General features: G+C 43.7%; 1 protein-coding gene across 3 annotated transcripts in view; it reads right to left on the bottom strand.

Moving 5' to 3' along the window:
- PAPLN (papilin, proteoglycan like sulfated glycoprotein) overlaps positions 1 to 24155 on the bottom strand; it is a 487850-nt gene that overhangs the window by 109827 nt on the left and 353868 nt on the right. For all 3 annotated transcript variants that reach the window (XM_085627249.1, XM_085627251.1, XM_085627250.1), the window contains exons 6-7: positions 4059 to 4189; positions 1979 to 2102 (exon numbers count right to left, since the gene is read on the bottom strand). In XM_085627249.1, coding sequence (XP_085483375.1) covers positions 1979 to 2102; positions 4059 to 4189 — 255 coding nt within the window. The remainder of the gene's footprint in view (positions 1 to 1978; positions 2103 to 4058; positions 4190 to 24155) is intronic.

Genomic DNA, 24155 nt, shown 5'->3' on the forward strand with positions numbered 1-24155 from the left:
GAGGTTCAGATTAAGAGGCACCCAAGGCAGGGGATGATTTTTTAGTGGATGTTGGTTTGGTACTCAAGATGATTGAGACATAGTCAGGAAATAACTCAATGAATTCAAGGCAGTAGATTACTTTGCTTTCTTTAGTTTCTTTTAGGAGAGTAACAGAGGTAAGAGCTTTGGAGGTAATGCAGTTGATTTTGAAATACGGAAGACAACTAAAACTATGTCAAAATCTATTTTATACAAGGTTTGAGGGTTTTCCAAAATTCTGTGTGGTAAAATGTATGACAGAATATTGGACAAGAGGAGTTTAGAACTATGAATGTGGATCAACTCTTGATCTCAGGTAAAGCCATACAAGGTGGTGACTTCTGCAAGTAGTGCTAGGTGAGTAAAGATAGTTATGGAAGAAGCAGTAGTTACCATTTCTAAGTTTCAGGCACATTCCACAAGAGGTGCTATGGCAAGTATCTGGAGGGAGACTGGAAGATATTGTGAAAATGGCTGATTTGTCGAATGTGGGAGTGTTTGCAAAGTTGTATTTGTGGTCGGTGGAGCATGCTGCAAATACTGCTTTGAGAGGCTTTGAACATGCGTAATGCCAGCCTCCATTCTTGCCATAAAAGATTCTAGATTTTATTTATTTATCTACCCCTCTATGCCGTTTCTAAAGCAAATCAACGTTTAGTGAAAAAAGTAATTTAGAGAAAGAAATTATGGATAAAGTGAATAAGTTAAGTACTGTTTCAAAGGATTAGGTTTCGGAGACTTTACTGATTTCAAAACATTTGGGGGGAAAAAATAAACATTATGTTGATTTTGTCCCAGAAACTCAGTAATGATGAATCAGAAAGAAGGAATAATTGTGGAAGAAGCTGGGAAGGTGTTTTTGGCATGCTAAAATAGGGAGAAGAGAAAATGGAAGGAGAGGTGTAGCATCCAAAAGGGAGCATGCTGGAGTGCCTAATTCTGTCATTTATCAAGTGTTTGGTTGCAATGTACTTTAAAGTGCTGCAGGAGTGCCATTGAAAGAGATTCATGTTAACCCCTGTGGCCCTGAATCACAAAGGTAAACTTACAGGTTTGTGCAAGTGTATAAGTGCTTGCTATTCACAAAGGTATTTAGGAGCAGTATATTAACATGCAGAGTCTCCACGCGTAAAGATACCACTCGAAAATCCCTTTGCGAATAGCAAACAGTCGTAAACTTACACAAAACTGTAAGTTTACCTTTGTGAATCAGGTCCTGTGTCTTTAATAAAATCTAGGGGGCATATCAGCAAGGGCCGGCGATAATTATTGCTCAGCGCTCTTAGCGTGAGGATAATTATCGCCAGCCAACTCTGAATTTTATTGCGGAGATAGCGTGCTATCAGCAACGCTGATCTCCAAAGCGATAAAATTCAGAGCGCAAGCTGCCAATTGTGAGATTATCGCTGGAAATACAGCGATAATCCCACAAGGTTTGGCGATAGCTTGCTGATAGAGATAGACATACTTAGCCATGATATCCACCTTACGAAGGATATCATGGCTACGTCAGAAAAATACCAGACGTAAAAAAGAAGCATTAACCGCGATTAGCGCTGCTTCTTTATCGCTAACAGGGTTAGCGATATCCTTGATAATAGGAGAAATGTCGCTTAGCGACATTTCTCCTATTATTTTACTCTGGAACGCCCCCTTTGCATCTCATTAGAGATGCAAGGGGAAGCGTAGAGTAAAAGGGTGCCAACATGCAAATTTGCGTGTTAGCACCCTGTTGCTGATAGGGCGCTAGTTTTATCTCTGCTTTTTTGGCTTTTAAAGCTAAAAAAGCAGAGATTAAGCCCTTGTTGATATGCCCCTTAGTTCTGTCATGCAGCTTGGATAATCATCTCTCCTTGTGTTCTCACATGATGCACAAAGGGTCACTAATGAATTCTCTTTCAAGCTCTTATTTGCCCATTTCTCTGGGACTGACAGTCCACCAGGAAGCATCACTTACCTTTGGAAAGCACGGCGGTGTCAAAGGTACCCTTGACCTCGTAGCAGGCGCTTCCGTCTCCACCGCACTCCAAGCACTTGTCCTCCTTCTTCGAAGAGTCCAGCATGTTGTCGCATCCAACGCTCTGTTCAATGACATGGACCAGTGTCACAGAAGAAGATTGGGAGAGACAGAGGACAAAGGAGGGAACAGTGAAAAAAACTGCGTTACATAAAAGAGGGCGCACAATGACACATATACAGACTTGAAGAAGAAAAAAGCCATGGTTTACGCTAAAGGAAAGAGAACTAGGCAGCCGTTCTGGTAATATGAGGGTGCACATATTCTGCAGCACGAAGTAGGGGCGTCTACGGAAATATGTAGCAAGAAGGGTAGTTTAAAAAAGTTTTTAGTTCCAGTTATGCCTGCATGCATGTAGTCAAGGAAGCTGGAAGGAAGTGACACACATGCACATCCTTGCCTCCTTAAGTCTCAGTGATGTGCCTTAAAATTCACACTTTTACACTAATTTCCACCATGTTTTTTAGCGTAATAATCCTCGTAACACCTGTAAAGATACATTAAAGTCCTATCACGATTTGCAAAATGTTACTGCCTCAGCCTACTTTAAAATGCAGAGATTGCCCCAAATTTTCCTTGATGAGTACAGCCCAATTCTGACCAAACCTTTGTGTCACAACAAGTCTTCATTTGAGATTTGTGAACATGGGCCACTTCTCTTTGACTTGCCTGGGACACTTGGCTTATCCATGCCTGGACTAGGGAGAGGGTGAAGGTTGCCTCAGAGTTATTTCATGTTAATACTCTCAAAAACATTTTATTGAATGTGGTCTAGTCAGAGTGCAGGGATTTTTTTTCAATCAAATAGGCTCGACCCGTGATTTAGTAGGGTTACACAATCTTCCTGGGAGCGGGTATCATCCCTGGGCGGGGATGGCCAGTAACCAATAGGGTGGGTTTTCAATTACAGGTGGAGGGGCTGAAAGTGAGACTGTAAACCTATGAACCTGTGGAGGATGTGAATAAACAAGTAGAAGATTTGTGCCTATAACAGCCCACAGAGTTGATAAGTTGACAGGTTTAAATTTGAGATGTAGTGAAAAGTACCCAGGGGCACGATTTGGGCAGGGCACCAAGTTGGGACCGGGGCCTGAAAATGGCTCCAACTGGCTCTGCTGGTAGATATGAAAGCCCAGATTTATTAAAGAATCATGCAATACAGCGCAGCACGTACAGTTGCTGTACTGCGTTGCATGAACGGGGGAGAGCTAACAGTGTCAAATCTTGTAAGGTATGGTGCTCTTCTGTGCACTCGCTATGCTGACACGCTTTATGCGGAAATGCGCCAATGCAGACACCCTTGTGCCATAGTGCAGGGGTGTCTGCATTGTGGTAAGCATACGTTTTGGACTGGAAGATGTCCCTTCCTGTACAAAAAATAGAGCCCATTCCTGTACAAAAACTATGCTTTATGGTGTTTCCCTCTTAGCGTGGCTGTGGTAGAATGCAGCACACGTGCAAAGAGGGGAAAACAATGAGAAATGAAAATATTTCTCCTTGTTACACCTGCCTCGAGGAGGTGCAGGATTTTGGTGCAAATACCTGTTTACAGTTCTTGGAGACGAAGATTTTGTGTCAAAACCCATGGGTGTTTACATGGGAACGCCCATGCACCACTCATGGAACGCCCCCTTTACGCAAAGTAGTGCAACGCAATGCATTGAACAGCTTTGCATTACTTTGGTTACAATCTAATGCAAATCATATTTTTGTGTTGGAATGTAAACACCAACACAACACTGTCCATCAGGTTTGCGTTAAAAAAGTAAAGCAAACCCAACGTAACGTCTTTTTACCTTGTTCCAAGAACAAACTCAAAATTTAAACATACCAACACATTGGAACCTGGGGAAAGTAACTATGGACATATTACAATATATAAATTGACGATCGATCAAAGTATGGTCCCTCCAGCATCCATCACAAGGATCCCTTCTCCTCATGGGCAGGTGCAGGGAACCACTATGGGTAAGTACACATACATTTATATTTCCTCATTCAGGCATTTGTGGTGATTTACCTTACAGACTCCCTCTACGCAGACGTCCCTTCTACCTGGTTCACATTGTGTGCCATCGATCACAGCCATCTTGTGTCGGTAGTAGAAGTTTTCTCCCTTAGGGATACAGTTCAGCTCACATTTGTTTGGTGCTGGGAAGAAAAGGACTGGAGTCACATGAAAGAATGTGGTACCTCGATTCCAACAAAAAGCATCGAGGCCGTCTTGCAGAATGCAAATAAAATGGCAATATAGGCACATGGAATGCCTGCTTTAGTGAGACTTTCTGCAGAATGAAGAAAGTGCCAACCTACTCAGCATTAAATGTCTACACCATTTGCAGAATGGGGAAAAAGTGCCAACATACTCAACTTGGAATGTCTACACATTGAGTCCTGCCTGTAACATTGACAATATGCCAATCGAGAGAGCATGAAATGCCTACACTGCTGATATTTAACATGGAGTACCTACACGTTTCAAAGCCAGCGTCTCCACTAATGTTGACATGGGGAACATACCAGCGACATCTGTGTTTTGTGGAAATGTGGATTTTCCTGGTCAGTTATGTCCCCTATCTTGGACCCCAACGGTTCTATATGCATGTTACAAGTACATGTATGTTCCCTCCAGTTCCAGTTTCTAAGACGCAAACATATGTGTGTCTACCGTCAACATGTTCTCTGTCAGATCCGCCATCAATGGGCTGGATATTCGATTCCTAAGTATAAAAGGCCACCGACTTTATATGGCCAAGTTACTCCATTTTTACAGTTCAGGCGAGTAGGCCCGATTCTGTCCTCAAAGCCTTTCCCTGCTCTCTGTCTCTGACAGCTTCAGCTTGAGCTCGCATCTGTATCCATGAACTTTGTCCTACTCTCTGTGCAGCTAACGGTGCCTGCCTCGGCCAGTTTTCGCCTGTCTGCCAAGAAGTTGTATTTCACCTTCGAATTATCTATTTTGCTCTTCAGCCGATGCATTCTTGCCTAGTAGTTTAAGTAAACATTCCTCCAGTTACCAAGCAAAAGGCCAGGCTTCTCTGTCTTCATGCAAGTGATTCATAGCCCTGTTGCTATGGAAAGTTTTCTGCCCCTCGCATCTCATATAGACACTTAGACGCTTGTACACGCACATAGTCAGTATAGAATAGATTCTGTCCGAGAGTCTCTTCCTTGTGGATAACATAGTTCTTTAAACATAGGATGTTAGATATGATTTGGGATTAGGATGACTTGACCCCAGACTTCTCGTCTCCACATGTAGAGCTAAATGTCAAGTCCCCTTCACCCCCTAGTTACACGTCAATTACACGTCATGCTGCTGCGCGCGCATCTATGCCAAGTATTATCTTATAGATCCACCTATGTCTGATAATGCAAGCCAATTATGTTTCTTTTATTCCTTATTACGCCTAGTTTCGATTATGTCACTGTTACGTCATTTTTCTTATCAAATGTTACGCCTTCTACATTCGTTTCATTGTAATGCACTTATTATAAAAATGTATGTCTGTTAATAAGTTATTGTACTTCACTTCCTGAACCCTCGTGGTGACGGAACCTGAAGGCCGCCACTCGAGTCGGCCATTTTGAATGGAATAAAGCCCATTAGAAAACCTCTTATACCACGGATTCTGCCTCTTGTTATTTTGAGCTATTTACTTTAATTTAAGATTCCGCATGAAATTCAGTCCGGTAATATTTATTTTATTTACCACATAATGGCGCCCGAACAGGGACACTTTCTCATCTCACGCGCCGGCGGTGCGTTGCAGGCCCGGTCTCCTGCCACAGCTGGACGGACCATAAACGCGTACCAGCAGGATTTCCTGTAAGCTCCCTCCGGTCAAGCGGGGGCGACTGAGGCTGCGATCAACCCAGACGAGGCGGTGAGAAGTGCGAAGTATCCCGACCAGAGCCTAGCTGAGAGAGCAAGATCCGAGGTATACAGAGGCCCACCAGGTTTTCCGAAATTCCGACGTCCAGAGGGTCCGATGTCCGCAGTTATCGAGTCCTGTCCATTCTCTGAGGCCTTCCGTTTCAAGGAGCTACTCGGTGAGTACCATCGCCGGGGAGGCATGTTGACGTGCACATAGGTTGTGCCGGTCAAGACGGATTTGGGTACACAAATCCGGTCTGCACTGTTTAGCAGTGTATATGTACTGTTTAGCAGTATATCAAGTATTCCGAAGTATTCAGTTATTGTCAAGAATTCAGCGTGGTGATTAGTTAAGCAGACTGTCATCATTGTCGACCATTATTAAATGTTTAATGTTTAATGTTTAAAGTATTCAGAAAATGTCTTGCATATTGTGGTATGAATGACTGTTCATTGTTCACTGTTCATTATTGTGTTTCTCGTATTAAGTAAGTTCAAGAGTAAGTATCAGATCAGTTGTTAATATGCCGCTCTTCTCGAAGTTAAGACAGATTACCACCAGAAAAGGGGTGCTTGAAGAAGCAGTTCCTATTCCTCCTAGAGACACTCCAGGACATTTCATGTACCATAAACATGGCATAGATGCCATATTGTTTCTTGATCTATGGGTAGATTATACCAAGGGATTACCGGAAAGTCAAAGGTGGCCCATAGCGGGAACCTGGGATGCAGAGTGCATCATGAAAGTGGAGGAAGAGTTATGGAAAAGAAAGGTCAGACAGTCACAGAAAGACGCTATCGAGTTATGGCGTAAAGAATCTCATAGACGAACAGAAAAAGCACGTAGACAAGAAGAGAGGAGTAAAGAAAGTTCAAATAAAGTTCAAGAAAATCTATTAATTGAGGAAGGTATCCGAGTGAAATCAGAACAAGTAAATAGACAAAGTAATGCTCTTATGAATGGTATGTATCCCCTTCTAGCCGAAGGATTACCTAAGGCTGCTCCAGAGATACCAAAAGACTTGCCACCCCCATTATTTCCAATTAAGGTACATCCAAAAGGGCGTCCCAGAACCGCAGAAGACGTTTTCCTTTCCTCATATCTAGATGATGCAGCCCCCGAGTATGCTAACGCCACACCACATAGACCGTCTGGCGGAGGGGTTCAACGTCAGGATCAGGTATCTGTCCCCGTGCAACAGCAAGTCCCGACGCAAGTTTCGGCAAGCACATCTGTTTCCGCATCTGTTTCCGCAGTCGACTCTACAGGGGTATCGACACCCATAGTTGCTGTGTCACGTTCAACGAACCCTTTCACACCCGACGCCCCAGATGGGGCCACGGGAGGTGCTAGCAGTACTTTTACACCACCTAGAATAAATAAACTTGTCTTTCAAGAGTCAGCACATTCACGTACACCTAAGTTCGTAAGTGAACGTGCGCTTAAGGAACTCCTTGTAAATTGTAGATATGACCCGGTGGTTGGTAAAGAGGATGAAATGGTCCTGGCATCATTACGTATTAGGCGAGCCGCAGAGTATTTAGCAAGGTTACCAGGGATGACTACGCATCTGGATAACATATATCATTTTGTTCAAACAGGACGAGATCCAGGATGTATTAACAGAGCTATGGAATTCCAGAAAGTAGAAATACAGGGGGAACTGTTACGTTTCCTCATAAACTGTGTGATCAGAAATCAAGATCGTCCGGGGGTAGACATGAACGTAATGCTTACTCTTACAAGATGGAGTCAGAATATATCAGAAGGGAGACACGATAAGCAAAATTGTATAATAGCCATGTGCCGAAAAATCCGTAAAGAAATAGAACGTATTCATGCAGAAAGATTGGGAACAGACGAGTTTGAGCAAGATGAAGTGTCCGAATCAGGGGACTCTGCAAGACAGTCAGAGACCATAGCCTATGTAGGCAGAGGAAGATCCTGTGAAAATACTAGATGTTTTTCTGATCCCATACATTCTGTATGTCCAAATAATAGCAGAACGTATCCAACGCCTGTAATAAATCTGAAGTCTCCTGAACATTCGTTTCAAGCCGCAGATAAAATACTACGAGAACGAAGGGGTTACCACCTCCTCGATTCCATGGATGAGCAAGAATTAGCCAGATCAGCCGTTCACTGGATCGTTAGTCCTGAAAAATATGGTGATGAGACCGTAGCACACACGTTTCTCAATCTCAGTACAGATGAACAACGTTTAGCTGGAATCTATATGATTCAGCAACTCCTCATATTATATAAAAGCCAACATGCTGATCCTGGTCCTTTACCTGATATATTAACGGAACTACTCACGAACAGATGGAGAGGTTCTAGTAACAAGTTAATTAAAGAGATATTAGTGTCACGTAAACAGTATGTCCTTTTTGTAAGTCCGGATTCTCTCTCGCTGCCCCATAGAGAAAGAACGCCGTACTATATGGATAGACAAAATCCTTTACGAGAAGTGCACCCAATAAAAGGCGAAGACAATGAGTTTCACCGTGTATTTGTTTACACACCCATATCAAAAATGGAATTATTAGAAATGAAGAAAGTAGTACCTAGCCATGATAAAGACCCAGCGGGTTTCCACCGAGAAATTAAAGACATGTTACTGATGGGAGAGTACACCTTTCCTGATATTATGACGATATTAAAGGTGCTTTTGCCTGCTGGCATTTATGAAAAACTGAAAGAAAAAGAGTGGGAAGTGGGAGACCAAAAGATAGACTGGACAGCATTAGCAGAGGAAGAAAGGGGCCGAACTGCAGGTTCGGGGCTCGGGGATAAAGTTAAACTATTACCAGGTTTACTAGTACAGGTACTGCCACGTTTATTAACTACAAAAAAGGAAGATTGGGGTGCAATCACAGCCTGCAAACAAAAGCAAGATGAAGACACAAGCGATTATTATGCTCGATTTGAAAAATGTTTCGGTATAAATAGTGGTATAAAAGCAAGTAGTGACTCATATCCACATTTATTTGTGACAAAATTAGTGGAAAATGCATTCCCTCCAGTAAAGAATAGAATATTGAAATTCGAGAGTACCTGGCAAAGTAACACTCCGTCGCAAATGCTACAAATGTTACAGTATCATCACAATAGAATTAGGGATGAACAAGAACACGAGCATAGACGCATGAAGGATACAAAAATGAAAATGCTAGTTTCTCAGACAGTACCAGCGGATGGTCACAAAAAGGGTGCGACACATTCTGGTGATTCTGCAGTTCCTGTAAAAGGAACCTGCAATTACTGTAAACAACTGGGCCATCATGTACACGATTGTCCAGTCCTGAAACGTAATATAGCTACAGGCATTACAAAGGAGAGACCACGATTAGTTAGACAAGATCAGAATGAACAAGGAGCTATGCTGCATGGACAGTCCGTGCCAGTTCGGCAACAGTCCATGCCAGCCTCACAGCAACCCATACAGTTTGTGCCAGCTGCACCACCGTTGCCTGCTACTGCCACACAAACCGCAACACGACAACTGTATCAGACTGCACAGTATGAATACCCTGAATACCAGCGTTACGCATGAACCAGCCTAGAGAGGGAAGTTGACTTACCACTTATCGAGATTCCTGTAGATCAAGAAGGACCTTATGTACATAGTGAATTATTAGGTCAAGATAGAAAATTCTTACTCGATACAGGGGCAAGTCGAACAACTATAAAACGTAGTGAAGTTCCAGGGGCACCCCTCTCAGGCTCTCAAAATGTTTCCCTTGGTTTTTCAGGAAAACCTATTGTTAATGAAGTATCAAAGCCTCTACCACTTACGATAGGACCTTTGACACGAACTACAGATTTATTGCTTACTAAATCATGCTCAGAAAATCTGTTAGGAATTAAAACTCTGAAAGCACTAGGAGCCATAATATGTTGTTCTCCGGAAGGAGTAAGGTTGTTTTTACGTGATTTTAAAGGTCACTATGTGTCTAGAGACATGGATCCCCGACTACAGACTTTACCAGTACATCTATGGGCACAAGGCCCTACGGATGTTGGCTGCATGAACATTACACCCTATCGAGTCACACTGAAAGCAGGAGTGGTACTACCACGAATGCGACAATACAAGTTACCGCATGATGCTGTAGTGGCTTTGCTGAAAATCATTGATGAGCTAATTGCCCAGGGAGTAGTTGTAGAAACAGACTCCAATGTATGTAATTCACCGATAATTCCGATTCTTAAACGAACTGATCCTACTGCTCCACCAGTGTACCGATTGGTTATTGATTTGCGTGAACTAAACAAGTGTATTGTACCACAATTCCCTGTGGTCCCTGATATATCATCGTTATTGACAGCAATTGATTCCGAAGCAACATTCTTTACTGTAATTGATCTCAAGAATGCCTTTTTCAGCGTCCCAATAGATCCGGAAAGCCAATACTTGTTCGGATTCAGTTTAAATGGGCGCAGCTTTAAATTCTCACGCGCTCCCCAAGGATTTACAGAAAGCCCCAGCATCTACAGCCAAGCACTGAAACGAGAACTTGACAGTATCCACATGCCAGTCAATACAGCACTGCTTCAATATGTCGATGATCTGCTGATCACCGCGAGAAGCGAGCCAGAATGTGAAAAAGCTTCTCTGACAGTTTTACATTTCCTAGCCGACAAGGGGCACAAGGTGTCCCCTTCTAAGCTGCAATTCTGTGTTCAGCGAGTTATTTATCTTGGTCACTCGCTGTCCAAGGAGGGAAGGCAGCTTACACCAGATCGCATCCAGTTAATTGCTAACATGTCAATACCCCAGACACAAAAGGAGGTGCGGGCTTTTATAGGCCTCACTTCATATTGTAGACAGTGGATCCCTCAGTACGCATTTCTAGCAAAACCACTCATTCAGTTAACCACACAGGAGGCAGCCACATCGACTGTTCTCCCTTGGACTCAGGAACATACACAAGCTTTTGAAAGCCTAAAGGAAGCTTTATGTCAAGCACCTGTTTTAGCAACACCATGTTATAGCAAACATTTTACACTCTTTGTTACAGAACGCGAAGGTACTGCCTTATCAGTACTCACTCAGGATCAAGCAGGATCACGCAAGCCATGTGCTTATTTTTCCAGTACATTAGATCCCGTAGCTCAGGCTTTGCCTGCATGCCTGAAATCAGTGGCAGCGACAGCTTTAGCAATTAGACAAAGCGATGCCATAGTATTAGGACACCCATTGACAGTACAAGTACCACATGCAGTAGAGGTTCTTGTGAACCGAACACAAACACAACACTTGACCATAGCAAGACTTACTGGTTATGAACTGACATTGTTTCAACCACACATAGAGATCCGACGGTGTAATACATTGAATCCTGCTACACTATTACCTGTAATTGGAACAGACCCACTAGCTCATGATTGTGTTGAAATCATTGAAATAAAGACGAAACCTAGACAAGACTTGACAGACGTTCCATTGCTAGATCCAGACCTGACGTTATATGTAGATGGTTCGTGTATGAGGACAAGTACAGGAAATTTAGTTGCCGCATATGCAGTCACAACAGACACTGAAGTTATTGAGACAAATTGTATAGATACTTTGTCAGCCCAAGCAGCAGAACTTGTTGCTCTAACACAAGCCTGTATTCAAGCCACGGACAAGAAAGTCAACATATATACTGATTCACGTTATGCATTTGGAGTCGTACATGACTTCGGAGTGCTTTGGCGGGAGAGGGGTTATTTAACTTCTCATGGAACACATATTCAACACGGGTCCCTCATTCATGCTCTGTTAGACGCGATTCATTTACCGACTGCAATATCAATTATGAAATGTAAAGCACACACGAAGGTTACTGATATCATTTCTCAAGGCAATGATTTAGCTGACAGAACAGCCAAACAGACTGCTCAGAATCGCACATCCGACATGACAAAGCCAATAGTTCAGACACCAACACAGTGTATGACAATTAAGGATCCCACACTTGATGTAATTGACATACAGACACATGCCACAGCAGAAGAAATAAAGAAGTGGACTGAACTAGGAGGGATCCAGACAGATCAAGGATGGATGACGAAAGAGAAATCTGTATGGTTTCTCCCTGATTCCATGGTTCAAGCCATTATAGCTACAGTTCACAGTCCAGCACATTTAGGAGAGAAGGCTATGCTAGACAGCATTCAGCACATTTGGTTCAACAAACATTTACGAGCAGCAGCTAAACAAAAAGTTCGTACCTGTATGATATGTTGTCAGTTTAATCCAGGAAAGAGTGTTCCCGTAGAGCAGGGTGGATTTCAGCCTCCTGACCATCCTTTTGAAGTCCTCCAGATGGATTATATTCAGATGGAACGTTGTCGAGGATTCAAATATGTCCTCGTAGTTGTCTGCGCTCTCTCCCGTTGGACAGAGGCGTATCCCGTATCAGATTACACTGCCCCGACTACTGCCAAGCAGCTAGTTCGAGAATTCTTCCCACGGTACGGTTTACCACGTGTTGTATATTCAGATAACGGCCAGCCTTTCTCATCCGAATTAATGAAACATGTCTCACTTTTGTTGGGATATCAGTGGAAATTCCACTGTGTCCGACACCCCGAGGCAGCAGGTCTCGTGGAACGACATAATCAACTTTTAAAAATCAGATTGTCCAAAATATGTCAGGAAAAAGGTGTGGACTGGATAGTAGCCTTACCAGTTGCGCTATTCTACATGAGAATGGTAGCACACTCTCGAACAGGGCTATCCCCGTATGAGGTGATCTTTGGTAGACCACCGAATATGTGGGGGACGCCTATACCCCGTAAAATAACTGATGTTGACTGTAATATGCTGACAGATTACCTGGCTTCCTTGATGTCTGCACTACAATCTTCTCGTTCACAGGTGGTCGCAGCTTTTCCTGACAACACTGAGGTGAAACCCCATGACGTGGTCCCCGGGGACTTTGTCCTGGTTCGGAATTTTGATAGGAAAAGCCAATTGGATCCTAGGTGGAAGTTGCCTAAGCAGGTCCTGCTGACGACCAGAACAGCTGTGAAGATCGAAGGACGGAAAGGATGGGTGCATTCCACCCATATAAAAAAATTTCATGGACTACCTTCAGATATAGACACTGTGCCCTACACTCCCTCACAGACTGATTCAAAACTTCCTTTTGTTGAACAAAATGACTCTCAGTGCTATAAACAGAAACTCAGGTCCAGATCTAAACTGTCGGACGATTTGATTGTTTAAGTCCTCTCCAAGGTGAAGCGGTTGAATCTGTCCCGACATGTATCCCTTAGGTCTGAATGATGCAGAGTCCAGAATCATAATGAAACGACATGCTTATTGTAAATTACTGCGTAACCACTGTATTGTGACATTATTAATTTTGTTTTTATTGAGTATTTTAGTAATTATTACGAGTATGATTTTGCACATATATCATCCTGTTTCTAAACGTGTTTTCAATATAACTGATGAACATTCTTTTAGTGACCTACCGCCACATGAGTTGTCCTATAGACTTGCGCTGCGCAATAACACATTCATTAGTATGTTACATCATTCCCATCAGACTAGTAATGCGACCAATTGTTGGGTGTGTGGCCGACTCCCTCCCTATCAGAATAACAAAGGAGTTCTGCCTTTCTTTCCACATCCATTTACACGCAATGGCTCCTGTGGAGCATGGTTTAGTTTATTAAATTCCATAGACCCAGACACAGCAGTTTATCAACAACATTGGATATGGGGAAATCTAAATCTAGTTTTATTCAAAGTCTGTCACCCTAATAAGGAGGGTCACCCCAGTAGAACAGGAACTGATTTAGAAAATGAAGTGTATAAATTAGGTAATTTTACGCCTAATCTTATGATTTTGAATGTCAAATCCGAAGTTGAACTAATTCTGCCCACTATGTCAGTATTTCCAGTAAAGGGTGAATTATGTGTGAGAAAAGTTGGTTCCATACACATGGGCCATAGCCAATGCGTTACTACAGTAGAATATAGTGATCAAGGCAAATCTTCATTTAGAGCTTCTCGCCATTCTTACTTTATATGTGGTCAGACGGCATATATGCGTCTGCCTCTAGATTGGGATGGTACCTGTTACATAGCATTCCTTCTGCCACCTGTTTTCCTAGCTCCTCCTGATTATTATCGAAATGTTCATTTAGTACACAATAGAGAGCGAAGAGATCTCCCAGTTGTCGATTATACTGAGACGGCATGGGACAAGTATGTAGATTTCAATAAAGGTATCTTTCCCTATATAGGTACAATATCAAATAGTAAGCTGATACGCAGACTCACCAAGACTCTTGAAGCTGTAGTAAACGAGACTATAGCCGCCCTAGGCAATCTGACAGAGGAACAATCAGTGATGAGAATTGTTGTTCTCCAGAATCGTCTTGTCCTTGACGTCATCCTGGCCGATAGGGGCGGAGCTTGCAGGGTCATCGGATCCAGCTGCTGCATTTTCATACCAGAAAATTCGCCATCTGTATATAAAGCTATAACACGCCTTCATAAGATTGTAAGCCAGATACACGAGAATCCAGGCACTTGGACGTGGTCCAGGTGGTTTTGGAGTGTGATATCAGCCTGGGGATGGAGAGTTCTATCCTTCCTAGGTATTGGCCTTCTTATGCTTTTCAGTTGTTGCATATGTTTGCAATGTGGACCAGCGATTTGTGGTCTGTGTGCCACATCGTGTATTCCACATCAAGGTTTTCGCTCAAGATCCCGGAAGAAGAAGGAAGAAGAAATGATGCTCCATGAGCAAATCGATGGAATGATGAAGATTGATGTCTCGTGAAGGGCAAGAAGGGGACAAGGAGGGAATGTGGAAATGTGGATTTTCCTGGTCAGTTATGTCCCCTATCTTGGACCCCAACGGTTCTATATGCATGTTACAAGTACATGTATGTTCCCTCCAGTTCCAGTTTCTAAGACGCAAACATATGTGTGTCTACCGTCAACATGTTCTCTGTCAGATCCGCCATCAATGGGCTGGATATTCGATTCCTAAGTATAAAAGGCCACCGACTTTATATGGCCAAGTTACTCCATTTTTACAGTTCAGGCGAGTAGGCCCGATTCTGTCCTCAAAGCCTTTCCCTGCTCTCTGTCTCTGACAGCTTCAGCTTGAGCTCGCATCTGTATCCATGAACTTTGTCCTACTCTCTGTGCAGCTAACGGTGCCTGCCTCGGCCAGTTTTCGCCTGTCTGCCAAGAAGTTGTATTTCACCTTCGAATTATCTATTTTGCTCTTCAGCCGATGCATTCTTGCCTAGTAGTTTAAGTAAACATTCCTCCAGTTACCAAGCAAAAGGCCAGGCTTCTCTGTCTTCATGCAAGTGATTCATAGCCCTGTTGCTATGGAAAGTTTTCTGCCCCTCGCATCTCATATAGACACTTAGACGCTTGTACACGCACATAGTCAGTATAGAATAGATTCTGTCCGAGAGTCTCTTCCTTGTGGATAACATAGTTCTTTAAACATAGGATGTTAGATATGATTTGGGATTAGGATGACTTGACCCCAGACTTCTCGTCTCCACATGTAGAGCTAAATGTCAAGTCCCCTTCACCCCCTAGTTACACGTCAATTACACGTCATGCTGCTGCGCGCGCATCTATGCCAAGTATTATCTTATAGATCCACCTATGTCTGATAATGCAAGCCAATTATGTTTCTTTTATTCCTTATTACGCCTAGTTTCGATTATGTCACTGTTACGTCATTTTTCTTATCAAATGTTACGCCTTCTACATTTGTTTCATTGTAATGCACTTATTATAAAAATGTATGTCTGTTAATAAGTTATTGTACTTCACTTCCTGAACCCTCGTGGTGACGGAACCTGAAGGCCGCCACTCGAGTCGGCCATTTTGAATGGAATAAAGCCCATTAGAAAACCTCTTATACCACGGATTCTGCCTCTTGTTATTTTGAGCTATTTACTTTAATTTAAGATTCCGCATGAAATTCAGTCCGGTAATATTTATTTTATTTACCACAGTTTTTTGTTTTGTTTTTGAGATTAAATTAGGATGCCTTTATGACCCCTATATTTGGTAAAACCCCATGCAATAGATACAAACCCATCTTCTGGAGCAGATGTTTCATAGGTTTCCAAAAAGGAGCAAGACACCTAGGGAGGTGCTCACAGCTGTCTGTGCTGTGCAGCTTCTTTACCGAGAGGGTAGGCACAGCTTCCAGAGCAAATGCAAGATGTACAAAAATTACAGATGGGAGAATGTTGGAAAAATAAATCTGATGCATTGCATGGTTGCCGCAAAAAGGGAAAAAAAGCATTGGAAGGCCCTAAGTTGGGTAGACATCTGAAGCAGTGGAACCAGCAGCCTGCGTTAAAAGGTCTACCAGCAACATGTTTCCAACGCAGAGCCAGCTTTGGCTCTGACTCTGGGGGAACTCAGTGGTTCCTCTGACTGTAAACCAGGTGAATGGATTGCATATCTCCTGATCTCCTTGTTTTAGGCAGATGTGTCGTTGCTGCCGACCTCCAGTTCACCTCTTTGTTGACTTCATAACTGGCATTTCATAATCTGCACTTAGTTTCCACCCTGTGAATCACTCAGATGCCAGGACAGTGTCTGGGGTCATGGGGGACCAGGTGAAGGGTGCTGAAGTGCATGAGTCTGTAGAAAGTGATGATTTTCAGAGGTACTTTTTCCTTATACGTGATTGGGCTGTAACAGAAAAGTGCCCGTCTCCATTGAACTATAGGACATGGACCCAACGTGTTATGATGAATGCGGATGAGCTCCTGTACTGGACATACCGTCTCGGCTATTCAGGGATATCTCACCCTCCCTTAGCTTAAGTTTGGAGTTGCAAGCTGTTGAATATGAAACACTGAATTCTACTTGATCAGGTGGAGCGAGCCACTAGTACGTCAGAGTACGTACAACGTACTGGCTGCCAATGCACATGGAAAGAAAGTTGAAAAATACAACCAATTATTATGGAAACTACTATATTTCGACGTTTGATAAACATTGATGAGGTTCTAACCCAGAGCTAGACAGTAATAAGAGAAGCAGGGACGGTCTCTGATTCTGAAGCAGCGGACAGTGAGGGTCACACTGCCCCTTTCCTGACATTTCATGCTGTACCTTTGGTGCATATTCTGCAACAACAAGGGAACCCAAGAGAAGTCGACCAGGGACCTTGGGAGACAATTATTTTCAACAACAGTGGTCCCCAGAAAGTGAAATGGAAACCAAAGGAATGAATATAGACTCAATCGCAGCTATATTTAGTGGACTTGTCCAGCCGGACAGAGGTCTAATATTTACTTGTAGGTTTAGGATATAGTCATACAAAACAATACATAAAATGGGACACAATCCTGTGTCCTACTTAGCCAGTAGAGTACATAAACAAGGGAGAAAACGAACAACAGGGGGATCAGGCAAAGCTTTTCCGGTTTGTAACACAAGGAGGATACACAGTCTTACAAGAACAAATCACTAAAAAACACCTTTACAGCGCAATGAACAAAAGTTTTTTTGCGTATAAGGTGTATTAGGGTGTCAACGGCGTGTCGATCCGTTTGATGAATGGGCGGATCATCATCAGGACTTAAATAACATGCCTGTTAGATAGAGCCTCATTAGCCTGGGGGAGCAAGGGGGGAAGGAAGATACATAAGCGAAAACAGTTAGGAGGATTACATATAACTAGGAAACTCAATAGTGGCAGCGCAGTGATAAAAGCATGCATTTCAGACTCTGAAAGTTCTGGTTAGCATGCATTAAGATACGAGAGCCACATGGGAAGAGGTTGTGAGTAGTATGGGACGTGAAAAAGGGGCTGGTGTGCTCAAGTGGTATATGGACCATGTATATAATACGGTGTGTAGACAAGGTGTGGTGGTTAACCTTGTAAGGTAAGGCCACGAAGGGGCATTCAGACGAACGGTTAGACAAGTCATTGCACCATGTTAATTAGTTAAGTGCACAGACAAGCGTATGCAGGAGTGTCAACCCAGGCGAGTGCAAATTTCCTGTCTCTGTTAGCTCCCTCTTCTATCACGATCCCCAATAAACCTCTCCCCCTTTTCTTCCCTGCACCACACACACGGATCTGGTATGTCTGACAATGCCCCGCTATATTCAGACAATTATATTAAAAAGATATGTGAAGGCCCATCACTCTTTACCAGCTCAGATGATACTCCAGGAAGTATTAGCACTAATCTCTCAGAGGATCTTGAAAAACAAAAGAAAAAATGTGTTGGCCTTGAGCTTATGATACGTATGCTCACTGAATACCTTAAATCAAATACTATTCCAGTCGGTCTACAGATCAGAAATATTCCCGGTGTGTTTACGGATAATCCAAAATACATCAATAATTTCAGCTACATTGGAACCACATGTTCCAGACACTGGATAGTGTTGGGGATCGATATAGCAACTGAAGAACTTAAAAAGCTATCTGACATAATCAAGGACATTGAGAAAAGTAACACTGTACCAGAGGCCAAAAAACTATTTGAAAAAGTAGAAAAGACAGTAGGAGAATTCCATCGACTAGAGCAAAACAAAAAATCTAATAAAGTTAAAAAGGATATCAAATCCTTCACACAAGAGCGTGCATACCCTTATTTGGTTAAAGACTTTTACACAAACAGGTCTTATAATAACCCCCAGAACTCCAGACCCTGGGGCAGCTTCAACAGGCGTAATAACTTAGTTGGGTTGTCGGACACTTCAGCTGAGTCCTCTGACAACTCTGACGCAGGAGAAGGAACTAGCAACTCCACAAGAAACCCAAGCAATCATTTTTTAGGGTGAGACCAGTTAGATACTCCAAAGAGAGTTCGCGCCAAGCAACAACCACGTTGGTACAACCCCCCAGGGGAGCATCAGACCAGGCAGAAGTTTTATCAATGGTGAACTCTGCTCCAGACTCCTACTTGAGTCCCTGCAACATGTCTATTCCCATTTTTAACCTCTCTACCCATGAACTCTCCAGCCATGAGATCTCAATTCTCAGTAAAGGGCTCTCTTTTGTACAACATACCCACATTTTTTGGACCTGCAATCCGAACTACTGCGCTTTTTTCGAAAAATATGACTGCACACTTATTTTCTATGGAGCCCTAGCCCTATGAAATTGTCGAATACACCCTTCAGACCCCCTTCTACTTTCTCACCATTTGCCAGCATGATCCCCAGTGAGGTCATTACCTTTGAAAAATTGGTTCTTAAAGAAGTATCACGCTTAGCTGACTCACACCACTACATTCCTTACAATATTTTGGTTGAAGAGAAGTCTGCCATATCCACCCTACGTGAGAATAATAACCTAGTGATCAAACCCGCTGACAAGGGTGGCGGCATTGTGCTCCAGGAAATCAATAACTATAGAGAGGAAATCAATCGCCAATTGTCCAATACGAACCATTACTGTAAGCTACCTACAAACCCAACAAAGGAGCTACAGACTCTAATAAAACAAATCACCGATGAAGGCCTTCAGCAAGGTTGCATCAGCCAACATGAGTATCAATTCCTGAATACAAAATTCCCACGTACGCCTGTGATCTATACCTTGCCTAAGGTTCATAAGAGATTGGACAACCCTCCGGGCCGCCCTATTGTGTCTGGTTGCGGCTCTATTCTGGAGCCCTTGGGCCAATATGTCAACCATTTTATCAAAGACTTTGTCCCCCTCACTGAATGCTACATTAGAGACAGTGGTGCCGATTACGATCCGGTAAAAACCGGGTACGAACCGTCGGTCGGAGCGTTTTCTCCGTCCGACTCGTACCCGGTCGTAAAACTTTACACACATGGAAGTACGATTCGCACGGAAACACCATTTCCGTACGAATCGTACAAAACACCGTCCGACGAAATAATACATACCAATGTGATCCGGGAATGCGCCGACGTGACATCGGGACGCTGTCAGGCAGCGTTTCACGACCCAGGAAGTACGATTCGAACCGACAGCAGTCCGGACGGCAATATTTTCACGGCACCCAAAAAGTGCCGGAAAAGCGAAGTACGCCGCGCAACGACCAGATTAGGGGGCCCGGTACGCGCTGTACCCCCCCCCAGCCCCCTTGAGTACGTGTCGACCCCCCCGTGTATGTACACCCGTGTACGTGTTGAACCCCCCCGTGTATGTACACCCGTGTACATGTCGACCCCCCCATGTATGTACACCTGTGTACGTGTCGAACCCCCGTGTATGTACACCCGTGTATGTGTCGAACCCCCCGTGTATGTACACCCTCGTACGTGTCGACCCCCCCCGTGTATGTACACCCGTGTACATGTCGAACCCCCTGTGTATGTACACCCGTGTACGTGTCGACCCCCCGTGTATGTACACCCGTGTACGTGTCGAACCCCCCCGTGTATGTACACCCGTGTACGTTCGAGTCATACCCCCACCCGTGTATATACGGTGTGTACCCCCAGCGCCGGGGGTACGCACCGTACATACACGGGTGGGGGTACGACTCGAACGTACACGGGTGTACATACACGGGGGGGTCGACACGTACTCACGGGGGCTGGGGGGGGGTACGCCGCGTACTCACGGGGGCTGGGGGGGTACGGCGCGTACTCACAGGGGCTGGGGGGGTACGGCGCGTATGTGGGCACATGTCTCCATGGTTGCAATGGGAGTTCGGTGCGGACGGTGTTTTTTCCATACGGTTGTGACATCGGACGCACGGGATGGATCGTACTTGCGCGGTCGGACTTCACTTTTCACGTTTGTAGGGTAAATCGTCCGGGGAGGTGGCGGACACATTTTCCGACCCGAGGACGTGTGGGGAATAATTCCCAATGCGACTCGTATGGAGTTTTTCCCATGCAAATCGTAGTTGGCAGTTTGTACGGCACTTGTACGATTCGTACGGTAAAAAGACCGGATACGAGTCGTACGGGGAATTTTTTTAAAGGATCGTGATCGGCACCAGTATGTCTATGATTAATCTCATAGAAAACCATCCATTTGACCCTAATTGTGAGATTTTGTGTACATTGGACTTCGAGTCCTTGTACACAAATATCTCACAAAGGGACTCCTTACTAGTCATGGAGTTGGTCCTCAATCACAGACCCCGGCCACACATAGTCCCCACTACCTTTATCCTACAACTTCTGGAGGTCTGTCTCGCCAGAAACTTCTTTCTCTTTGAGGATCAGTTCTACCAGCAAGTTAAAGGTACCTCGATGGGCGCTATTTTTGCCCCTAATCTGGCCATTCTCTACATGGACTATCTTGAGGTCAACCAAATACTAGCAGACACTAATCCCTTTCGCTCATGCATTGGAAAATGGAAACGATACATAGACGATATCTTTATGATTTGGCAGGACAGTGAGATTATTCTAGAATCATTTCTCCACTGGCTTAACAACAACTGCGGTGGCTTGAAATTCACCCTTACTCACGATAAAACATCCATCGCATTCCTTGATCTAAAAATTAAACATAATGAGGGCACGCTCATATCAGGGTTGTTTCGTAAACCAACGGAACGCAATACCTTATTGAGCTATGATAGTAACCATCCACGGGCACTCAGAGATTCCCTTCCATTCTCTCAGTTCCTACGGATCAGAAGGAACTGTTCCCTAAAGGATGATTATTTCCTTGAAGCCAAAACACTATGTACCAAACTGACCAATAGAGGCTACCCCCGCAGACTTGTTCGTAATGCAATGAAAAGAGCATGGTACTGCCCCCGTGAGGTTCTACTGGAGCCCAAAATAAAAATCAACTCCAACCGTCTGGTATGCGTAACTACCTTCTCCCCAGTCTCAAATTCAATACGAAAAACCATCATAAAAAATTGGCCGGTTCTCAATGCTGGAACCCTCAACTTGTAACGTCCTATGTTTGCTTTTAAGAAAAGCAGAAACATCAAGGATCATCTTGTCCGTGCAGCATTACCCAGCAACAAAAAAAGCCACCCTACATTGAATGATCTCTGGTCCCTAGCACCTTTAAAGGGTCACTCGAAATGTGGTAACTGCGTGGTATGTGATTTTACAATGGAGGCTAAAGAGTTTGTATTCAAAGATATCAAAACTGAATTGAAAACGTTCACAAACTGTAATATATGCAATGTTGTGTATGCGCTCTTCTGCCCGTGCAACAAAATATACGTTGGACAAACAACACAAAAGATCTGTCTACGAATCTCCCAGCACAGGAGCAGAATCAGGTGCAAAACAGCGAATGCACCCTTGGTTGAACATTTCGAACGAAATGGACACTCTTAAAACGATATCCGTTGGATTATCATCACTGTGGTTAAATAACCTCCTAGAGGAGGCGACATCTCGAAAATACTGAACAAAGAAGAACTTAAATGGATCCTAAAAACAGACAGCTTTAAATACTGGATTGAACCGCCTTGAGGACTGGATGTCATTGATATGACATAATTCCGAGATGTATGACCCATACTGCTAATGTTCTCTAAATTGCCAAAAAGTTGTTTTATTTTTGCAATTATAAATTATATGTCATCATAACTCTGTTTATAAACTAAAGGTCACTCTCCTCTATGCACAACCAACACTTCCAAAATGGTGTCTTCACCTTGTCTCTTGCACTAGTCCTTCTTCTATTAACACTCATTGGGGTTTTGTCCCATAGTCCCTTACCAGTTTCTAGTACCCTCCCACCTGATCCAATTGCTCCAATCACTGCTCCCGCAGGGTTACAAAAAGTTGGTCATGTGATGCGCGCTCTGGAAGAATCCTGTTATTCGGCAACTTCCCTGCAACATACTGGTAAGCACTGGCCCCGCTTCCCCCGTTTATACCTCCCAATTGCTGTCTGCACACTAATTTGCCTTCCCTTCCTTAGGCGACTGAGCCGTTAGAGCACGCGAAGGCGACTCCCCCCGTATGTGAGTTTGAATTCATCATATCTGGTGAGTTTCTTTCCCTTCACTCGGTCCCTCAACCATGTAGATCCGCGTTAAAACGTAGTTCCTTCCCTTAGGAGCCGCCATTATAATAGCCCTCGTCTCCCCGCCCAAGTTCCCCCATTCTGGAATTGCGGTAAGACATGACTCTACGAGCCCTTTTGCATGCTTTTCTCCTCATGTTAGCGCCTCCCCCTCAATTCTGATCACTTCTGACCACGCCATCACTTATACTTATATATTGTACTCTATATGCACTGGCTATTCTCCATAATCTTACTAATGTTGTCATCTTGAATTTATACTATACTGAAGTTCTTTATTTAGTATGTGTTTGAGACTATGTATGCAACTGGCTATTCTTCTTAATCCAAGTGATTCTACTGCCGCCATCTCGACTTTTCACCGTACTGAGTTTCCTTATTTAGTATGTAACTGAGCCTATGTATGCAACTGTCAGAACGTTATAACTGTTCAACTGTTTCTGAATTACTGCCTAGATACTACCAGCGCACTATTTTACCCACACTCCTTGGTTAGACACCGCCAATACTATCGCACAAACACGCTTGACTAATTATGTGACCAGGTCCTACTCAGCCTTGCTGGCTCCAATGTCTGATTGAGTAATCTCCACAGTCTAAGCATGTTCTACAATCCTCCACCTTCACTCGTCATAATTTGAACCTATTTCGCAGCGATTGCACTCGCCTTGGGTGACATTCCTGCATACATTTGTCTGTGCGCTTAGCTATTCAGCATGTCTCATGACTTTAATCTATTTTGCAGCGATTGCACTCGCCTTGGTTGACACTCCTGCATACGCTTGTCTGTGCACTTAACTAATTACCTTGGCGCAACGACTTGTCTAACCGTTCATCTGAATGCCCCTTCGTGGCCTTACCTTACAAGGTTAACCACCACACCTTATCTACACACCGTATTATATACATGGTCCATATACCACTTGAGCCCACCAGCCCCTTTTTCACGTCCCATACTACTCACAACCTCTTCCCATGTGGCTCTCGTATCTTAATGCATGCTAACCAGAACTTTCAGAGTCTGAAATGCATGTTTTTGTAACTGCGTTGCCACTATTGAGTTTCCTAGTTATCTGTAATCCTCCTAACTGTCTCGCTTATGTATCTTCCTTCCCCCCTTGCTCCCCCAATCTAATGAGGCACTATCTAACAGGCATGTTATTTAAGTCCTGATGATGATCCGTCCATTCTTCAAACGGATCGAAACGCCGTTGACACCCTAATACACCTTATACGCAAAAAACCTTTTGTTCATTCCGCTGTAAAGGTGTTTTGTAGTGATTT

The sequence above is a fragment of the Triturus cristatus genome, chromosome 9 (genome assembly GCF_964204655.1).
Source record: "Triturus cristatus chromosome 9, aTriCri1.1, whole genome shotgun sequence".
Classification (NCBI taxonomy): Eukaryota; Metazoa; Chordata; class Amphibia; order Caudata; family Salamandridae; genus Triturus; species Triturus cristatus.